Source organism: Manis pentadactyla, chromosome 5 (assembly GCF_030020395.1).
Source record: "Manis pentadactyla isolate mManPen7 chromosome 5, mManPen7.hap1, whole genome shotgun sequence".
NCBI classification, from domain to species: domain Eukaryota; kingdom Metazoa; phylum Chordata; class Mammalia; order Pholidota; family Manidae; genus Manis; species Manis pentadactyla.
Genome location: NC_080023.1, coordinates 39,860,047 through 39,878,630, shown reverse-complemented (window position 1 = coordinate 39,878,630; position 18,584 = coordinate 39,860,047). Strand labels below are relative to the sequence as shown.

At 39.6% G+C, this 18,584-nt stretch overlaps 1 protein-coding gene across 4 annotated transcripts in view; it reads right to left on the bottom strand.

Moving 5' to 3' along the window:
• The window catches only part of ATP10D (ATPase phospholipid transporting 10D (putative)), a 118,655-nt gene that overhangs the window by 31,338 nt on the left and 68,733 nt on the right, over positions 1 to 18,584 (bottom strand). For all 4 annotated transcript variants that reach the window (XM_036892582.2, XM_036892584.2, XM_036892583.2 and 1 more), the window contains 2 exons: positions 16,769 to 17,007; positions 10,235 to 10,423 (listed from right to left, as the gene is read on the bottom strand). In XM_036892582.2, the coding sequence (XP_036748477.2) occupies positions 10,235 to 10,423; positions 16,769 to 17,007 (428 nt within the window). The remainder of the gene's footprint in view (positions 1 to 10,234; positions 10,424 to 16,768; positions 17,008 to 18,584) is intronic.

The window sequence follows — 18,584 nt, the reverse complement described above, 5'->3', positions numbered from 1 at the left end:
TCAGTAACACAGTCAAAAGCAATTTATAACAACTTTGAAGTCAAACTGGGAAAAAAATAGATACAAAAAGAGTTACCAGTACTTAAATAGCTAGCAGCTGGCTTCATACTGATAATTGCCATGGAAAACATTATTAAAAATAAAAGAAGCTATGAGGAAAAACATATGTTAGTGTTGATGGCTTTATACATTTCTACAACCATTCAGGAAGAAATCTGACAACTGATAGACATAAATTGTTAATATTGCTAGCAGTGGACATACTTTCAGCAATTTTTCATAATGAAATAACTTAAAATATAAGCAGATACTAGCAATGACAATTTTAAATTATATGCAAATTAAGTATTCAATAATAACATAGAAAACCTTCTTGAATGTACAGTATTGAAAAATAAAGTTTAAAAGACTATGGGGCAATATTGGAAAAGCTATAAAAATAGTTTGAACAGTGTAAGTGCAAATGGAAAACACTGGAAGAAAGTAAATCAAAAGGTTAACAAAGTGTCTTTTTTTCTTTCTATTTTCCGGAGTCTATAAAAAGCTGTTACTTGATTTTTTTGTCGTTGTTTTAAAAAGGCTAGTAACCAAAGTAGCTTATGGGAGAATAATGATAACATCATAATATGAATTTGAATTTCTATTTTTATAGAACTCTTTCTTTGTAGCCTGATTTTTCTTCCTTGCTCTATTTTTATCAGTGATTAAACTTAGGATTTATTATTAATCATGAAGACAAGTAATTGGATCATAAAATTTTCTCATTCAGAAGTGCCCAAAGAATTAAATTGTTTTCTCCTAAACATTATTAATTTTGTGATAGTTTGAGGGACTCATGCTGACAAATTTTCAAACTTATTAGCAACTCAGAAATGAAGAGTGAAACTCAATCACAGTTGAAGTTTCTGTATTCCATGTGGATTCTGATTGGCTCTTCATACACTTCCTTTCTATCACTACCTTGAAAAATCATATAGCTAAAGCTCTTCTATGCCTACAGAGAATTTTCTTTCAGACCATAGAATATTATATTTTTGGGGATAAAGCAATGGTATTAAACAAAAAAATACAAAAAGATGCCTCTTTGGAAATAGATGTATGAGAAAAATGAAAAATGATCATATGGGGAGGAAAAGAACATCCAGTGATTTATTCTCTACTTATATAATCACTTTTTAAAGAGCAACACTCAAGTCAGAATCTTATAAAAATACAGTCTCTGGACTGCTGGGTGGAACATGGCGGCGTGAGTAGAGCAGCGGAAATCTCCTCCCAAAACAACATATATCTATGAAAATATAACAAAGACAACCCTTACTAGAATAAAGACCAGAGGACACAGGACAATATCCAGACCACATCCGCACCTGAGAGAACCCAGCGCCTCGCGAAGGGGGTAAGATACAAGCCCCGGCCGCGCGGGAGCCGAGCGCCCCTCCCCCAAGCTCCCGGCGGCGGCAGAAGAATAGGCAGAGCCGGAGGGAGACGGAGCCCAGGACTGCCGAACACCCAGCCCCAGCCATCCGGGCCAGAGTGCACGGCCCTCGATACTAGGAAAACAGGGCAGCAAGAACAGTGAGCGGGCACTGGAGGCCGGGCGCTGGAGGACATAAGAAAAGCGCACGACCATTTTTTTTTTTTTGCTTTTTTGCTGTTTTGTTTTGGCGAGCGCTTTTTGGAAGTCTTAAAGGGATAGGGACCCCAATACTAGGGAAACAGGGCAGCAACACCGGTGAACAGAGGCCTGAGGATGGCACCAGAGAATAAAGAAAAACGAGCGACCACCTTTCTTTTTTAATTAAAAAAATTTTTTTTTTAATTTAAAAATTTTTTTTGTGTGTGTGGTCTTTGTTTTGTTTTGGCGGGTGCTTTTTGAAAGTCTTAAAGGGGCAGGGCGGGTCACTTAATCCAGAGGTAGGGAATCCAGGGATCTCTGGGCACCCTAACCCCTGGGCTGCAGGGAGCAGGGAGGCCCCTTACGGAGATAAATAGCCTCCCAGTCGCTCCTGCTCCAACGCGACTCCACCATTTTGGAGTAGCTGCCCGAGCCAGGCCACGCCCACAGCAACAGCGGAGATTAACTCCATAGCAGCCGGGCAGGAAGCAGAAACCCTGTCTGCACGCAGCTGTGCAGCACAAGCCACTAGAGGTCGCTGTTCTCCCAGGAGAGGAGGGCCACAAACCAACAAGAAAGGAAGTCCTTCCAGCTGTCACTCGTCCCAGCTCTGCAAACTATTCCTATCACCATGAAAAGGCAAAGCTACAGGCCGACAAAGATCACAGAGACAACACCAGAGAAGGAGACAGACCTAACCAGTCTTCCTGAAAAAGAATTCAAAATAAGAATCATAAACATGCTGACAGAGATGCAGAGAAATACGCAAGAGAAATGGGATGAAGTACGGAGGGAGATCACAGATGCCAGAAAGGAGATCGCAGAAATGAAACAAACTCTGGAAGGGTTTATAAGCAGAATGGATAGAATGCAAGAGGCCATTGATGGAATTGAAATCAGAGAACAGGAACGCATAGAAGCTGACATAGAGAGAGACAAAAGGATCTCCAGGAATGAAACAATATTAAGAGAACTGTGTGACCAATCCAAAAGGAACAATATCCGTATTATAGGGGTCCCAGAAGAAGAAGAGAGAGGAAAAGAGATGGAAAGTATCTTAGAAGAAATAATTGCTGAAAACTTCCCCACACTGGGGGAGGAAGTAATCGAACAGACCACAGAAATACACAGAACCCCCAACAGAAAGGATCCAAGAAGGGCAACACCAAGACACATAATAATTAAAATGGCAAAGATCAAGGACAAGGAAAGAGTGTTAAAGGCAGCTAGAGAGAAAAAGGTCACCTATAAAGGGAAACCCGTCAGGCTAACGTCAGATTTCTCAACAGAAACCTTACAGGCCAGAAGAGAATGGCATGATATATTTAATACAATGAAACAGAAGGGCCTTGAACCAAGGATACTGTATCCAGCACGACTATCATTCAAATATGATGGTGGGATTAAACAATTCCCAGACAGACAAAAGCTGAGGGAATTTGCTTTCCACAAAACACCTCTACAGAACATCTTACAGGGACTGCTCTAGATGGGAGCACTCCTAGAAAGAGCACAGCACAAAACACCCAACATATGAAGAATCAAGGAGGAGGAACAAGAAGGGAGAGAAGAAAAGAATCTCCAGACAGTGTATATAAGAGCTCAATAAGCGAGCTAAGTTAGGCAGTAAGATACTAAAGAGGCTAACCTTGAACCTTTGGTAACCACGAATTTAAAGCCTGCAATGGCAATAAGTACATATCTTTCAATAGTCAGCCTAAATGTTAATGGGTTGAATGCACCAGTCAAAAGACACAGAGTAACAGAATGGATAAAAAAGCAAGACCCATCTATATGCTGCTTACAAGAAACTCACCTCAAACCCAAAGACATGTACAGACTAAAAGTCAAGGGATGGAAAAACATATTTCAAGCAAACAACAGTGAGAAGAAAGCAGGGGTTGCAGTACTAATATCAGACAAAATAGACTTCAAAACAAAGAAAGTAACAAGAGATAAAGAAGGACACTAAATAATGATAAAGGGCTCAGTCCAACAAGAGGATATAACCATTCTAAATATATATGCACCCAACACAGGAGAACCAGCATATGTGAAACAAATACTAACAGAACTAAAGGGGGATATAGACTGCAATGCATTCATTCTAGGAGATTTCAACACACCACTCACCCCAAAGGATAGATCCACTGGGCAGAAAATAAGTAAGGACACGGAAGCACTGAACAACACAGTAGAGCAGATGGACCTAATAGACATCTATAGAACTCTACAACCAAAAGCAACAGGATATACATTCTTCTCAAGTGCACATGGAACATTCTCCAGAATAGACCACATACTAGGCCACAAAAAGAGCCTCAGAAAATTCCAAAAGATTGAAATCCTACCAACCAACTTTTCAGACCACAAAGGCATAAAACTAGAAATAAACTGTACAAAGAAAGCAAAGAGGCTCACAAACACATGGAGGCTTAACAACACACTCCTAAATAATCAATGGATCAATGACCAAATCAAAATGGAGATGCAGCAATATATGGAAACAAATGACAAAAACACTAAGCCCCAACTTCTATGGGACACAGCAAAAGCAGTCTTAAGAGGAAAGTATATAGCAATCCAAGCATATTTAAAAAAGGAAGAGCAATCCCAAATGAATGGTCTAATGTCACAATTATTGAAATTGGAAAAGGAAGAACAGATGAGGCCTAAGGTCAGCAAAAGGAGGGACATAATAAAGATCAGAGAAGAAATAAATAAAATTGAGAAGAATAAAACAATAGCAAAAATCAATGAAACCAAGAGCTGGTTCTTCGAGAAAACAAAATAGATAAGCCTCTAGCCAGACTTATTAAGAAGAAAAGAGAGTCAACACAAATCAACAGTATCAGAAACGAGAAAGGAAAAATCACGACGGACCCCACAGAAATACAAAGAATTATTAGAGAATACTATGAAAACCTATATGCTAACAAGCTGGGAAACCTAGGAGAAATGGACAACTTCCTAGAAAAATACAACCTTCCAAGATTGACCGAGAAAGAAACAGAAAATCTAAACAGACCAATGACCAGCAACGAAATTGAAGCGGTAATCAAAAAACTACCAAAGAACAAAACCCCTGGGCCAGATGGATTTACCTCGGAATTTTATCAGACATACAGGGAAGACATAATACCCATTCTCCTTAAAGTTTTCCAAAAAATAGAGGAGGAGGGGATACTCCCAAACTCATTCTATGAAGCTAACATCACCCTAATACCAAAACCAGGAAAAGACCCCACCAAAAAAGAAAACTACAGACCAATATCCCTGATGAACGTAGATGCAAAAATACTCAACAAAATATTAGCAAACCGAATTCAAAAATACATCAAAAGGATCATACACCATGACCAAGTGGGATTCATCCCAGGGATGTAAGGATGGTACAACATTCGAAAGTCCATCAACATCATCCACCACATCAATAAAAAGAAAGACAAAAACCACATTATCATCTCCATAGATGCTGAAAAAGCATTTGAAAAAGTTCAACATCCATTCATGATAAAAACTCTCAGCAAAATGGGAATAGAGGGCAAGTACCTCAACATAATAAAGACCATATATCATAAACCCACAGCCAACATTATACTGAACAGCGAGAAGCTGATAGCTTTTCCTCTGAGATCGGGAACTAGACAGGGATGCCCACTCTCTCCACTGTTATTTAACATAGTACTGGAGGTCCTAGCCACGGCAATCAGACAAAACAAAGAAATACAAGGAATCCAGATTGGTAAAGAAGAAGTTAAACTGTCAGTATTTGCAGATGACATGATACTGTACATAAAAAACCCTAAAGACTCCACCCCAAAACTACTAGAACTGATATCGGAATACAGCAAAGTTGCAGGATACAAAATCAACACACAGAAATCTGTGGCTTTCCTATATACTAACAATGAACCAACAGAAAAAGAAATCAGGAAAACAACTCCATTCACAATTGCATCAAAAAAAATAAAATACCTAGGAATAAACCTAACCAAGGAAGTGAAAGACTTATACTCTGAAAACTACAAGTCACTCTTAAGAGAAATTAAAGGGGACACTAACAGATGGAAACTCATCCCATGCTCGTGGCTAGGAAGAATTAATATCGTCAAAATGGCCATCCTGCCCAAAGCAATATACAGATTTGATGCAATCCCTATGAAACTACCAGCAACATTCTTCAATAAACTGGAACAAATAATTCAAAAATTCATATGGAAACACCAAAGACCCCGAATAGCCAAAGCAATCCTGAGAAAGAAGAATAAAGTAGGGGGGATCTCACTCCCCAACTTCAAGCTCTACTATAAAGCCATAGTAATCAAGACAATTTGGTACTGGCACAAGAGCAGAGCCACAGACCAATGGAACAGACTAGAGAATCCAGACATTAACCCAGACACATATGGTCAATTAATATTTGATAAAGGAGCCATGGACATACAATGGCGAAATGACAGTCTCTTCAACAGGTGGTGCTGGCAAAACTGGACAGCTACATGTAGGAGAATGAAACTGGACCATTGTCTAACCCCATACACAAAAGTAAACTCAAAATGGATCAAAGACCTGAATGTAAGTCATGAAACCATTAAACTCTTGGAAGAAAACATAGGCAAAAACCTCTTAGACATAAACATGAGTGACCTCTTCTTGAACATATCTCCCCGGGCAAGGAAAACAACAGCAAAAATGAGTAAGTGGGACTATAGTAAGCTGAAAAGCTTCTGTACAGCAAAAGACACCATCAATAGAACAAAAAGGATCCCTACAGTATGGGAGAATATATTTGAAAATGACACATCCGATAAAGGCTTGACGTCCAGAATATATAAAGAGCTCACACGCCTCAACAAACAAAAAACAAATAACCCAATTAAAAAATGGGCAGAGGAACTGAGCAGACAGTTCTCCAAAAAAGAAATACAGATGGCCAACAGACACATGAAAAGATGCTCCACATCGCTAATTATCAGAGAAATGCAAATTAAAACCACAATGAGGTATCACCTCACACCAGTAAGGATGGCTGCCATCCAAAAGACAAACAACAACAAATGTTGGCGAGGCTGTGGAGAAAGGGGAACCCTCCTACACTGCTGGTGGGAATGTAAGTTAGTTCAACCATTGTGGAAAGCAGTATGGAGGTACATCAAAATGCTCAAAACAGACTTACCATTTGACCCAGGAATTGCACTCCTAGGAGTTTACCCTAAGAATGCAGCAATCAAGTATGAGAAAGATCAGTGCACCCCTATGTTTATCGCAGCACTATTTACAATAGCCAAGAATTGGAAGCAACCTAAATGTCCATTGATAGATGAATGGATAAAGAAGATGTGGTACATATACACAACGGAATACTACTCAGCCATAAGAAAAGGGCAAATCCAATCATTTGCAGCAACATGGATGGAGCTGGAGGGTATTATGCTCAGTGAAACAAGCCAAGCGGAGAAAGAGAAATACCAAATGATTTCACTTATCTGTGGAATATAAGAACAAAGGAAAAACTGAAGGAACAAAACAGCACCAGAATCACAGAACTCAAGAATGGACTAACAGGTACCAAAGGGAAAGGGACTGGGGAGGATGGGTGGGTAGGGAGGGATAAGGGGGGGGAGAAGTAGGGGGGTATTAAGATTAACATGCATGGGGGGGTAGGAGAAAAGGGAGGGCTGTACAACACAGAGAAGGCATGTAGTGATTCTACAACATTTTGCTATGCTGATGGACAGTGACTGTAAAGGGGTTTATAGGGGAGACCTGGTATAGGGGAGAGCCTAGTAAACATAATATTCATCATGTAAGTGTAGATTAGTGATACCAAAAACAAAACAAAACAAAACAAAACAAAAAAAAATGGGCAGTTCCTGTGTGGTAACCTCCAATGAGTTCTACACAAGGGTATAAAGGGCATATAAAAGTGTAGGCAAAGGGTCTGTTTGCGTTTATACAGAAGATCAAAGCCTAATTGGGCTACCCCGAAAATGAACTAAGATATGATATGAAAGAGAACTTCCAACATCAGCACTCTCTGGAAGACTCATGCCAGAAGATGATCATCAAAAAACCCCAACAAAGATCCACGCACTGCTACAGCTGTAGATGCACTTATTCCACCAGCTCTGGACTTGCCGTGGGAATGAAGGAGATATCTAAGCTGGCCTGTGCATACAGTAAAACAACAAATTTGACTGGATCTATACTGTTGGAACTCAACCAAGAATTAGGAGAAGTGCAAATTGTAGCGCTCCAAAATCTTACAACTACAGACTATTTACTGTTAAAAGAACATATGGCATGTGAACAGTCCCCAGGAATGGGTTGTTTTAATTTGTCTGATTTCTCTCAGACTGTTCAAGTTCAGTTGGACAATATCCACCATATCATAGATAAGTTTTCACAAATGCCTAAGGTGCCTAACTGGTTTTCTTGGTTTCACTGGATATGGCTGGTAATTATAGATATGCTTTGTTTATGTAACTATACTCCTATTATGTTAATGTGTGTGCGCAATTTAAGTAGTAGCTTAAAACCTATACATGCTGAAGTTACTCTACAAGAAGATATGTCAAAGAAATAATCAATCTTCCCATGTTTTCTTCCGCCTGCTACTTCTATAGCTTTTCTTCTTCCTTCCTAATTACAACCCTTAAATAGAATTTGTGCCTCATATCAAATTTACCGAGTATCATAATTCTTCCAAGTGGTAAAGATACCTCAAGACAAATGCTGGGCATAGAAGCCACAGGGCATAAATATGCAAAGAAATAAAAAGCTAACCATTTCAAACAATAAGGCTTCTCTCTCACTTACCAACTTTACATTTCCCTGTATGGCCCTGGAAGATGACTGGTTAGCCAGAGATGGGTAAGATTCCTCAAGGGAGGAACAACCTAAGACAGGCACAGTCACAGGGGGGTCATCAGGTGAGAAATTGGGGATCAACAGAGGTGAGGCTTAGAACCTCACCCCCCCCCACTGTTCTGAGAGAAATCTTCTGCATACGTGGATGTTTTATTGCCCTTGTCTAGCTTGGATTAACACATAGTCTACAGGCACACACCTGATCATCTACATTTGCTCTCTTACAACACTAAACTATGTTTTCTACCTTTATCTTGTATCTACCTACCACTTCAGCATTTTATTAAAAATAATAATAATAAAGAGAGAAATGTGGTATCCACATATAAATCAAGTATAAAAACCAAATGAGTTTTCATATTTGAACTGACTGTTTATAGTTCATCATGCATGAGCAAAACCGAAAGTTTCTGTGATGACTGCCCTTGTACTGTTCACCATGTAACTTATTCACTATGTAAGAATTTGTTCTACATGTAAGAACTTGTTTGTTATGCCTCAGAAGATTGGAGACTGACGAAAATTAGGCTTGGGGTGGATTAATGATTGTGCATTGAGCATTGAGTCCCCTATACAGAATTTTATTGTCGTTAACAACCATTTGATCAATAAATATGAGAGATGCCCTTACAAAAAAAAAAAGTACAGACTTCCAATGGTAAAATAAATAAGTAACCGGGATGTAATGTATAGCATAAGGAATATAGTCAAGATATTGTAACAGCTTGGTAGGGTGATAGCTGGAACCTAGAATTATGTATATAAATGTTTTATCACTGTGTTGTACACTTGAAACTAATGTAATGTAATACTGTGCGTCAACTACCCTTCAATAAAAAATAATTATCTAAAAAAAAAAAAAATAATACAGTCTCTGATCAAATGAAAGCTTAATTGGAAGTAGGTTATTTTTATGTTAAAGTTGACCACCTCTGAAGTTGCCATAAGAAAATGATCTGCTGAAAAATTAAAATTTAATTGGGTTGTACTGCAAATGGAATTTTAAGTGGATGTATGCAAAAGAAGAGATGGTTACACACGAGGAACACAGCACAGCAAGTGGTGAATCACCAGGCTCTAAAACAAGTTTGTCTTTTTAATTGACAATGAATTTTCCATGAATTCTAAGCTACAAATAGACTTTAAAAATCCATTTTTGTGGGCACTTCAGAACCTTGGCATGTTATAAATGTACTGGATTTTAAATGGATTGAGTTAAAATTACCCCAACAGTTACATGAAAAAGGTGTATCATTAAACATGGTAATGAACCCAATACTTTATACTTTGCTTGAGGTAGTGCATCTGATGTTAGAGGTCTCAGAAGTCTCAAAGCTTCAGTTTGGTAAGGAAACTGAAGGAAAATGAACAAAGCCACATTCCATAAGAACTGCCCTCATCAGGTATCCTCCTAGAGGCAAAATAGTATCATAGCACTGAGCCATACTTCCTGGGTTCAAATCCCACCTCCTCGACAAATCAGTCATGTGACCCTGGGCTAGGTACTTAACCTCAATAGTAAAAGGAGGAATAGTAGAGGAATAGTGTGTAACTCATTGGCTTGTGGGGAGGATTTAACATATTAATACCAGTAAATCACTTAGAACATCGTAATGCAGAAAACAGATTAAGTGATGGATAAAGGTTAGCTGCTGTCATCCTCCTCCTCATCCATACAACAGGACCACAAGTATATTGAATCCAAAGCTCTCTTCTGGAAGGTGACCTTTGCATTAGAGACCTTACCTTTTGTCGCGGTTGGTTTGGAGCAGAAACCACTACTGTGTTGCAAATTGCCAATGCAATAAAGAAGTCAACAATGTACAAAGTTTCCAGTGGCAGACTTGGAATAGTCTCATCCAGTGGGCTAAAAAGCTGAGGTGTAATCTGACTAAATTTGTCCAAGAGCCTGGTGTCTGGTACCACGTCTGTTTCCTGAAGACCCAATAAGACAAAGTGTTGTTACAGTAATTATCTAAAAATGAGAGGTTTTCTTATCCACATGAGAAGTAACTTTTATAACCAGAATCTATGAAGCATAAGATAGTGAACTTCATTCCTCTAAAATAATATTTAATGTATATGGTTACATGAGAAGTGAGAATAGGAGAACAATGAACAAAAAATAAATGGAAAAAATTATTAATGGAGACTATCTTGACTATTAACTTAAACTACATAGGAGGTAGGAACAATACCTTTCACCATAATCTAAGTAAATAAGTCTTTCTTCTTCTGAAATACACAATGCCAGAGCTATATTTTATTGTGTCTAGGATTCTAGCTTGGGCATTGATTCAGCCAACAGGAACTGAAGAGTATCAACCCTTTTTAAAGTAAGGGCATTAATCATACTGTGTTATTTTTACAAAATATTTTACAGCTCACATCACTACCACTGTGGAAAAAAAAATCAACTCTCCAAGATAAAAATTACTGTGAGCAGGCTACTATGAAGCATTTCCTAGTAATATTCTATAAAACAATAACAGGCGTTCCTCCAAAACATTTCTGATAATCAAATATATTTGACACTATGTCCTGTGTCCTCTTAAAGATGCTTAGTACAAACTGGCTCTCAGAAGTTGTTATTGAAAAAAAATACTTCATTTTGTGTGACAGTGCTTCTCACATTTAGGAGTATCAGTTTTAAGAAAAGAAGTTGTTGTAGATATCTGTTTATAATCTATTAACATGGTCAACTACTTTAGAAGTTTTCCATGAGTCAAAAGAACGACTATCTGTTCTGCATCAAGTTTTCACAAAAGTGCCACTGTATCCTAGAGAAGCCGTAGATTTAGTTGGCTGGCAAAGCGTACTGACTGCAGGAAAGCCAGGAGAGGTGATTCAGAGTAAAGAGTAAAATATGCAGATGTGTGATACTCTACTTGGAAGACTGTGGCTTCTCATTTATGCTTATGGGTTTGGTGAGAAGTAGCACAGGCCTAATAAGAAGAGAACACAAGCTGTAGATCATATGGGTTTGCATTCAGGTCCTAGACACACTGCAGACTAGCCAGTGGCCTCAGACAGCTTACTTAACCCTCTGAGCTTCACTTTCCGCTTCTGAATAAAGGGAAAAGTACCACGTACCTCCCAGGGTGGGTGTATAAAGTAAGTGAGATGATGAGCGAGATGAGATGAGATAGGTACACCAGGAACCCAAAAGATTCAATGTTCTTTTTCCTTCTAGAATGACAACTTTCAGGCAGGTTACCAGGCCCACAGTGGGTTTTAAAGGTCCATGTTATCTGCTGTCACAGGCATTCTTAAATTTCTACCTAAATACATTAATATCTACCATCCTGTGAAATTTGACTTGGCAAGCAGTTTGATGGAGTTCACAGGCACACGAAATCTGATGGCTGTTCATGAATGAGTCAGCCACGTACCCTCATGAGACTCACACTCATGGTAACACTGAGCCAGTGCTGGGCCTTAGACCCTTTCCTCAGGGCTTGAGTCAGCCGAGGTAGGCTTGGGGAATTTGTTGCCTGGCATTTATCAAGGCCTGTGATCCTACCGCCATCTAGTGCTTGTGACACTCCCTGGGCTGGAGTAATATTTTCAGGAGCATCCATCTCAGAATGTTAATAACTATTAAGCAAGAAAACAAAGACTTCCATACTGAAAGTTTAAGAAATGTTTAAATTAAACCAGTTTCCTTATTGCAGTACTTCTTAGGGAGTTTAATGGGTGCTGGGAATCTCCAAGAAGAGGATAGTATATAAAGTCTTCTCAAATTTTATTTTTTAGAGACATTTGTTCCACTGAACACATTTAGTATTGAATTAGAGACCTCAGAAGCTAACAGTGATTTCGTTCTATGAGTGATCTCCTCATTGACTAATACCTGGCTTCAGAACATAAGAATTCTCCTGGATTTCTAAGTTAATCTAAGACTAATACCTTCGATGTCTGTGGTAAACACTGTTGATGTAAGTCAATCTAATACATTGTTTGGGAATTTGGATACTGCATGACTGAGAGTCTATGCCACAGCAACGAGAACACAAGGGAGAGTAGAGCTGGCCAGAGGACAAACCGTCCTGTAAATAAATGTGAGAAAGTCCAAAAACTCAGGACCATCATAAAACAATATATAAAAGAGCCCAGACAAAGACTGAAGGAAAGTTCTCTATCAAAGTGAAGGCATGGAGCATTGCTCCACTTTAGCTGGTCTCTCTAAAATAACTTAATCCCTAGTACTAAGATATTTATTGGTGAATTTAGGAGAAAGTATAGAAATATCACATGCAATTCTTATTAATATGACTGTATCCATATGCATTTTTTTTTAAGAACCTTCCTCACTGAGACCTTCCTCAGTGAGATTCCTCAATTACATAGCTGACTTCTGCTCTTTTTTTCTCTGATGGACAGCTTCTGACTTCCCTAAAGGTTTATTACCCTGAGAACCAGGCCCAAACCACCATCCCACACACATGTACATCTCTCCCCATAGAGTCTGTAAGTTCCTTTAAAGGAAGGACATATCTTATCCATCTTTGGATCCCTGACTCAGTACCTGGCACACAGACAAGCAATTCAAGTTAACTGTTGTTCACCAAGATCAAACACTTGCTGATTTTATATTCTATAAAGAAGGGAATGCATGAGAATAAAAAGATGCCACTCTTTAGAAACAAGTCCATAAACCTCTTCCACTTGGCCTCAAATAGATCTTTTTAATGCAGAGAAAGTTTATACTCCTAATTAAATAATACACAGAGCACAATATGGATAGCTTCCCATAATTAAACAAAGCCTTACCCGTTTCATGGTGGGGAGCCTAGCATCTTTGATCTAATGTTGTATGACAACTGACTATTTCAAATTTTAGGTTTCCCCCATGAGTCCTGTTATACCTCCCTGCCAGGTTGCAGATTTCACTTTCAAGTTCCTTTTTTTATCTTCTTCTCCCTATTTAAATCCAAATGAAATAACCAAACACTGGCCATAGCTCTTCTTTGCGAACAGTGTTCGCTGAAGTTTTTGGATGGCATTAATATATACTGAATGCTAAGTCTGTTTTAAAACTGAGAGTAACAGGAAACCCCTTTAATTGTTTATGCCAAACCTGAAGTGTCCACGGTTTAGTAATGGTTAAAGACACTTGAGGGAGATAAAGCTGACCAAGTGGTCCTAACACTGCTCCCTGCTCCTTCCCTAGTTCCACCTGTACCCATGGTTTTTATTTCAGTTCCCACTGCCACCCTACTCGTTTTAGGGGCTCAGCAGTCCACCTCTACAACTCTGGCTTAAGTATGGACACAAATGTCCTCTTCTGGCTCCCTCAGATTCCTAAATACCACAGTTCTGAAGGAAAGAGACAAAAGCCAATAACCACACATGGTCCATTCCTCCTCCACACCGCGTTCTCCCACAGTCCTTTGGTTCTGAGCCTTTGTGCATCCCATATGCCGTCTGCCCTAAACACTTTTCCTTCTTTTTATACTCTGGAAACTCCTACTCATTAGTATTCCTAACTCAAATTTTACCTCTTTTGTGTATCCTTTCTTGATCCCTCCTCACCCCTTTAGAGTTGACCACTCCCTTCTTTGTGCCCTCACTATACTTTGGATGAACTACTATTACTGCATCTTTAATACAGGATTATAATTTATTTATTTATATGTCTGCCTAGAACAAAATTGAAGAATGGGGGCATGTCTTATTCATTTTATATCCCAGTGTCTAGTATTGTGTCATTATCTTCCATTAATCTGTCAGTTACTCATTCATCCCATAAATCTGATTATTGATCTTTAATGTCAGGCACTCCTCAAGGAAAGGGGGCTGCATAGGACAAACAGGACCCTGGCTTGCATGGAACTCACATTCTAGCTGAGGAGACAGCAGATCCAGAACACTAACCTATAAAGAAATAAATAAGATGCTTCTACATTGACACAAAGAGAGATGGGGTGGGGGACGGAAAGAGCTTTGGATTGGGTGGCAGGGAAGGTCTACCGAGGAGGTGGTATCTGAGCTGAGACCTCGATGCCAGGAACAAGACAGCCATACAAAGACCTCGGAGAACAGCAACCCAGCTAGAATGAATGGTATACTTGTTGAACGAAAACATCTAGAGAATTAAAGAAGCATGAGAACATTGGCTTACAAAGTAAGCCAATCTCTAACACAGGTAATATGAACCCAGGACTGACAGATCTCAGTGACATTCTAGCTCCCAAAGGCCGGCGTACCTGCCAGCACGCTGCCTGGGACCTTCACTCTCTGGCTCTCAACTTGCCTCCCATGAAAGGTCCTATCATACAATCTCCCACTTTGAGACATCACAGCTCAGTGTGCTCTCAAGCTGGTGTTAACCTGGGCCCCACAGATGGGCTTTTGGAATCATGTGAAAAATTTTTACAACTGCCAATTTTTCAGGTCAAGGATCTATAGCTTCCTCAAAATAACTTTAGTCTCCAGAAAGGATAAAATCAACTCATCCAGAGCAAGAGGTGAGAGATGATCTCATATTTCAAGGAAGACTCCTTTATCCTATATATAAGGGTGTGGTATTGAAAACACAAACCAACCACCCCAGAGCACCTATGTAATCAGAATGACACAGGGCCTTGGAGTGTAGGACAAGGGAAAACAAAATGGACTGAACGGAAAGACAGAGCTTACTAAGCAGCTTCATTTAGCAACCTTCAGAAATGCTCTATTGAGAAAGGACATGTGAGACCCTGAATCTAAGATTCAAGATGAGTAAGCCCTTGCTCTTAAGGAGCAAATGGTGTATGTCAGAGGCAGAAATAAGGCCAATGTAACAAGGACCAAGGGAGAGAGGAAATGTGCACACAGGACTCAGAGCTGAGAGGAGAGAGGGTCTGGGAAGTCTTCAGAAGAGAGTATATTTAAGGTAGCTTTTAAAGAAATAAATATGTCATCAGATTTGGTAAACAGAGGTAGGTTGTGAGGGGAAAATAGATTTTAACAGGGGAAATGGTTATGATTATGAACAAACAATCATTTGCTCCAAAAAAAGAGTGGGGCTGGCTCAGGAAACCAAGAGCGAGGTCCTATCCCACCAGGTTGCCAGTACCATACCACGTCCAAGGAAGCATGAGTCAGTATGTGGTTAACTTCAGGTGGGTGGGAAGTATAAAAGATCAGCAGAGCAATAGATGAAAAGATAAAAAAGAAGAAAATATGTATCTTTTATCCCCCCAAAATTGGAGAAAATAAGTCTGGATGTTTGGAATAGCCTGACATATGACAAAGATACAACATGACAAGTTTTATATTACTAGTGCCACAGAAATGAATGAATTGTACTGAAATGATCACTTTTGTTGCTGATTTTTGTTGGCAACTTAGAAAAAGTGCCAGGAGATTCCCCTCCAGGCCTTTCTAGGACAAATGAGACCACTGGGGTCTACTCAGATCACGTCTCTCTTATGAAAATCATACAATAAATTCAATATAGAAACACAAAGGTCCCCAAAGATGATTTGTTCTGTTATGTCACCTATTTTATGATCACAACCATTTACCAGTTCCATGGCTGGGGAATCCTCATCTTGGTAAAACACAAGAGTTAATGAATTGTGGAAGAAAGAAAAGACAGTTGAAATTTTATAGAAGTCATTTTAAGTACAGCAAAACTTTTGATCTCTATTCATACATGTATCTTTCCTTTTTCCCATCCTCCACATAGTCCTCTGTATTTTTCTGCAGCAAAATGAGTTTGTCAATAAGTGTGACTAGAAGTTAATCCCCAGAACTTCCCCTTGGGACACAGTACACATCCAAATGATCTCTGAAATGGATATATTAGCAAATGTCATTCTGAAGACTAGAAATGGGGTAGAGAACATAGGTTTGGTGGGATCTAGGGGAAGACTAAAGAAACAGAAAAAGGTCTTGGAAGGTACCTAAAGGCTTTTGCATTTCTCTATAATTTACATATACTTACCTGTCTATTAAATAATTCTCGTAAGCTTTGCTGGTTCTGGGAGAGAGTCATGATCCTTAAACCAAGGCAACCTTCTTCAGGCTCAGAAATGACTGGCCCTGATCAGAAATAACTGTTTTTTCAGAAATTATATACTATCTTTCAGTGTTGAATTATCCCCCAAATTAGGATATTATGATATTATTTGTTTATAATTTGAATTATGTGAGGCAATCACATGAACTGCAATTATCTAGTCTCTTCTCAGATAGGGAAGACAACAGTGTTTGGCTCTGTTGAAACTATGAGGGTGTTCTTTCACTATTCATTTTGGACGTGCAAGATTCAAGTCACGCATTCATACTTACAATGGGGCTACTGAATGCAGCCTGTCTGGAGTGAGGCACTTCACTGGCTCCTTCTCCACTTCCTAGAGTAAAACAGCTCCCAGCAAGATGAGTTGGGGATTTACTTCCCAAAGGCCCATTATGAACTGCCCTGCAGCTGGGGGCCTTCAGTTTTGCCATATTGCTGAGGGAGCCGCTGGGAGCGCCTGCAAAATCTTCATCTTCAGAGGCTGCTTCCTGATAGGACTCTAACCTCTTGGCTGAGGGACAAAAAGCACACTGGGTCATTGCTTAAGAAGAACCCCTTGCAAGTTGAATATGTCACACATTTCTTTAAATAGCTATTTCACACCATCTTCTCCCTTTTTGAATTGGCCGCCAAACTCCCCTCCCCCCAAACCCTTAATGAACTTACCTCAATGACAAAAGTAAAAGCAATCAGACAGGAACTACCTTCTTTTCCCATCATCAAGTCCACCAATCTATCTGCATCTGTATTCAAACTCTCTCTCTTCCCTCTGCAACTATGAAGAAAGTCTCAAAGGCCCTCCACTGGTACCCTGCCTCCTACCCCTCTGGCCTTCTCAAGGACTTCACCCTCACAATTCTCCCTTCTGTCACTTACACCAACCCCTCCTCAACTGAACTCATGACTTTCTGTCCTTGTCTCTTCACTGAAAGTGCTCTTGTCAAGGTTGCCAGTGAGTTCCACGTTACCAAAGCCAATGATCACATCCATCTGTGTCTTAATTGAACTCTTAGCAATATCCTACACAGTTGACCATTCTCTCCTTGAGATGGCTCTTTTAATACCATGTGTACCTGTTTTTCCTATTTCAATGGCCACTCTTCTTAGTTTCTCCTGTTGTCTTCTCCTCAGCCCTCAAATACTGGGTAGCTGCCAGAGGCCTTTTCCTTCTCCACCTATCTACTCTTCCTTGATGCTGTCATTTTGTGTCATCTTTGAAGTAGGATCTCTGTGTACATGATCTCTAAAATTATACCTTCAACTCTGACCTCTAACTGGAATCCAGACTCAGACACCCAGCTCTCCACTTGACAGCTCCAGCTGGATGTCTAGGAGGCTCTTTAAGCAGATAACCACATGGCTTGCACCCTCATACCTCAAGTCTCTTATCACATCCCCTTGTCAGTGAGGACGTCCCAGCTCTAATCACTCTATTACAAACCCTACGCCAGCACTCACCACCAGCTGCACACTAAATATCTTATTTGCTTTTATTTTTCTAATCACCCAGTAGAATATAAACTCCAAAAGGTCAGAGAATTTCAACTGTTTTGTTGCTAGAGCCCAAAGCAGCAGTTTATCGATACTTAATAAATACTTGCTGAACAAATAAATACTACATACCTTAAATTTGACATGGTCAAAGTAGAACTCTCCCTCTCTTCCTCTTCAAACTTACTCTTTCTCTGATCTTCCCCATCTTTGTAAATGGCACCTAATCATCTACCTAGTTATTTATAACAAAAATCTAGGATTCTCCTTGATTCTTCTCTTCTTCCCCAGGCATGATATTCAAAGCGTCAGCAAAAGCTGTCCATTATTTAACCAAAATTTACCGCAAGTATTTCGACTTCTCTCCATCCCCATTACCTCAGTCCAAACCACCATCATCTCTCAACTGGACCAGTGATAAAGACTGTGACTGGTCTCCTTGCCTCTCTGCAATCCATTCCTCAAAGAGCAGCTAGAGTGATCTTCCTAAACCATAAAGCAGATCAGATCACTCCCTGCACAAAACCGTCCAGTGGCTTCACAAGTCACTTAGAATAAAACTCCTATCTTGGCTTCCATAAGTCAACTGATATGACC